This window comes from Echinops telfairi, unplaced genomic scaffold (assembly GCF_000313985.2).
Source record: "Echinops telfairi isolate 266 unplaced genomic scaffold, ASM31398v2 ScPeMD7_7469;HRSCAF=8507_0, whole genome shotgun sequence".
Taxonomy (NCBI): domain Eukaryota; kingdom Metazoa; phylum Chordata; class Mammalia; order Afrosoricida; family Tenrecidae; genus Echinops; species Echinops telfairi.
Window position 1 is genome coordinate 44,441,002 of NW_022111372.1, and position 1,689 is coordinate 44,442,690.

Below are 1,689 nucleotides of genomic sequence, written 5' to 3' on the forward strand. Positions count from 1 at the left end.
TCATTGATATGTTGTATATCTCCACCATTGTGCCCAAGATGCTGGTTGATTATGTTTTGGGTGATGGGACCATCTCCTTCATGGCTTGCACAGCTCAGTACTTTCTCTACATGGGTTTTGTGGGGGCAGAATTTTTCCTGCTGGGGCTCATGGCCTATGATCGCTATGTAGCCATCTGCAACCCCCTCCGCTACCCTGTTCTCATGAGTCGACGGGTTTGTTGGATGATATTGGTTAGCTCTTGGTTTGGGGGTGCTTTGGATAGTTTCCTTCTCACGCCTATCACCATGAGCCTCCCGTTCTGTGCCTCCCATAACATTAATCATTTTTTCTGCGAGGCTCCCACAATGCTGAGGCTGGCATGTGGGGACAAAGCTGCCTACGAAATGGTCATGTATGTTTGTTGTGTCATGATGCTGCTTGTCCCATTCTCAGTGGTGATTGCTTCCTATGCTCGGATTCTCATCACAGTGCATCAGATGAAGTCGGCTGAAGGGAAGAAGAGGGCCGTTGCCACCTGTTCTTCGCACATGACGGTGGTGACGCTGTTTTATGGTGCTGCTTTATACACGTACATGCTTCCACAGTCCTACCACACCCCAATCAAAGATAAGGTATTCTCGGCCTTTTACACAATCCTTACACCCTTGTTAAACCCGGTGATCTACAGCCTGAGGAACAGGGATGTGACGGGGGCCTTGAGGAGGTTCTTGGCAAGATGTAACCGAGTCTGTGGTGAAACCAGAGAAGAGCGCTAACCTCACAAATTGTCAAGAGAGAGTGGTTTCTATCATTTGCTGTATTGATATTGTTAATAATTCAGGAAACAATCTCTAATCCCAGTTTTGTTGGAGAGTGTATCAAAAGTACTCTGGCCAAGACTTATCAAAGAGTTAAATTTAGCATAACATACACACATGAATAACATCCCTGTTCCATAAATACACTGATGCTTAATCATTTTTAAACATTCCATGGCACTCTCATATCACATTACTTTCTGTACATTTGTTTTTACTTTCTGTACTTTTTATGGAAATGAATCTCCAAAAACTGGCCACTAATGAAGACTTAAGGAGGCCTGATGGTATAGCCGGTTACTTGTGGGGCCACGAACCACAAGGTCAGTAATTGAAAACCACCAGTTGTTGTGTGGAGAAAGACCAGGCTGTCTACTCCTGCAAGACTGTGTCTCAGAAACCCATCAGGGCACTTATATGCTGTCCTATAGGGTCACCATGAGTCAGGATGGACTTCGTAACAATGAAAGTTTGTTTTATTATTTTTATTTTTATATCATTTAGATAAACCAGTAGCAAAATGCTTCCTGTGGTTACAAATATCATAACCAAACTAGCAGGAGAAGTTCTCTTCTGTCCTACAGGGTCACAATAGTATTGAGTGAGTGAGAGTTTAATGTAGATTTTTCTCACCTCTAATGGCTGTTTAGCACCATAACAATGGAATTGATTTTGATCACATTTACTAAGCTTTCCATCAATAAAGTTCATGGGAGGTTTGGGGGTATATAAATGTTAAGTGTATAGAGACTGAACTTAGTAATAATACATACACAGGAAACAATACATCCATAAAATGAAGCCAAGACTTATAAATATGCAAATATCCCTTTTATGGATAACCCCTGAAAAATAGTTTCCTCTTTTATCTAAGTTTGGAGGTGGAAAA

General features: G+C 41.8%; 2 protein-coding genes across 2 annotated transcripts in view; both read left to right on the plus strand.

Annotated features, from left to right (window-relative positions):
• Positions 1–758, plus strand: part of LOC101638103 (olfactory receptor 2T6) — a 33,778-nt gene extending 33,020 nt beyond the window's left edge. Inside the window, exon 4 of the mRNA XM_004697220.2 lies at positions 4–758. Within this exon, the coding sequence (XP_004697277.2) occupies positions 4–758 (755 nt within the window). The remainder of the gene's footprint in view (positions 1–3) is intronic.
• Positions 759–1,038: 280 nt separating this feature from the next.
• Positions 1,039–1,689, plus strand: part of LOC101664594 (olfactory receptor 2T1) — a 13,435-nt gene continuing 12,784 nt past the window's right edge. Inside the window, exon 1 of the mRNA XM_004697219.1 lies at positions 1,039–1,123. Coding sequence (XP_004697276.1) covers positions 1,039–1,123 — 85 coding nt within the window. The remainder of the gene's footprint in view (positions 1,124–1,689) is intronic.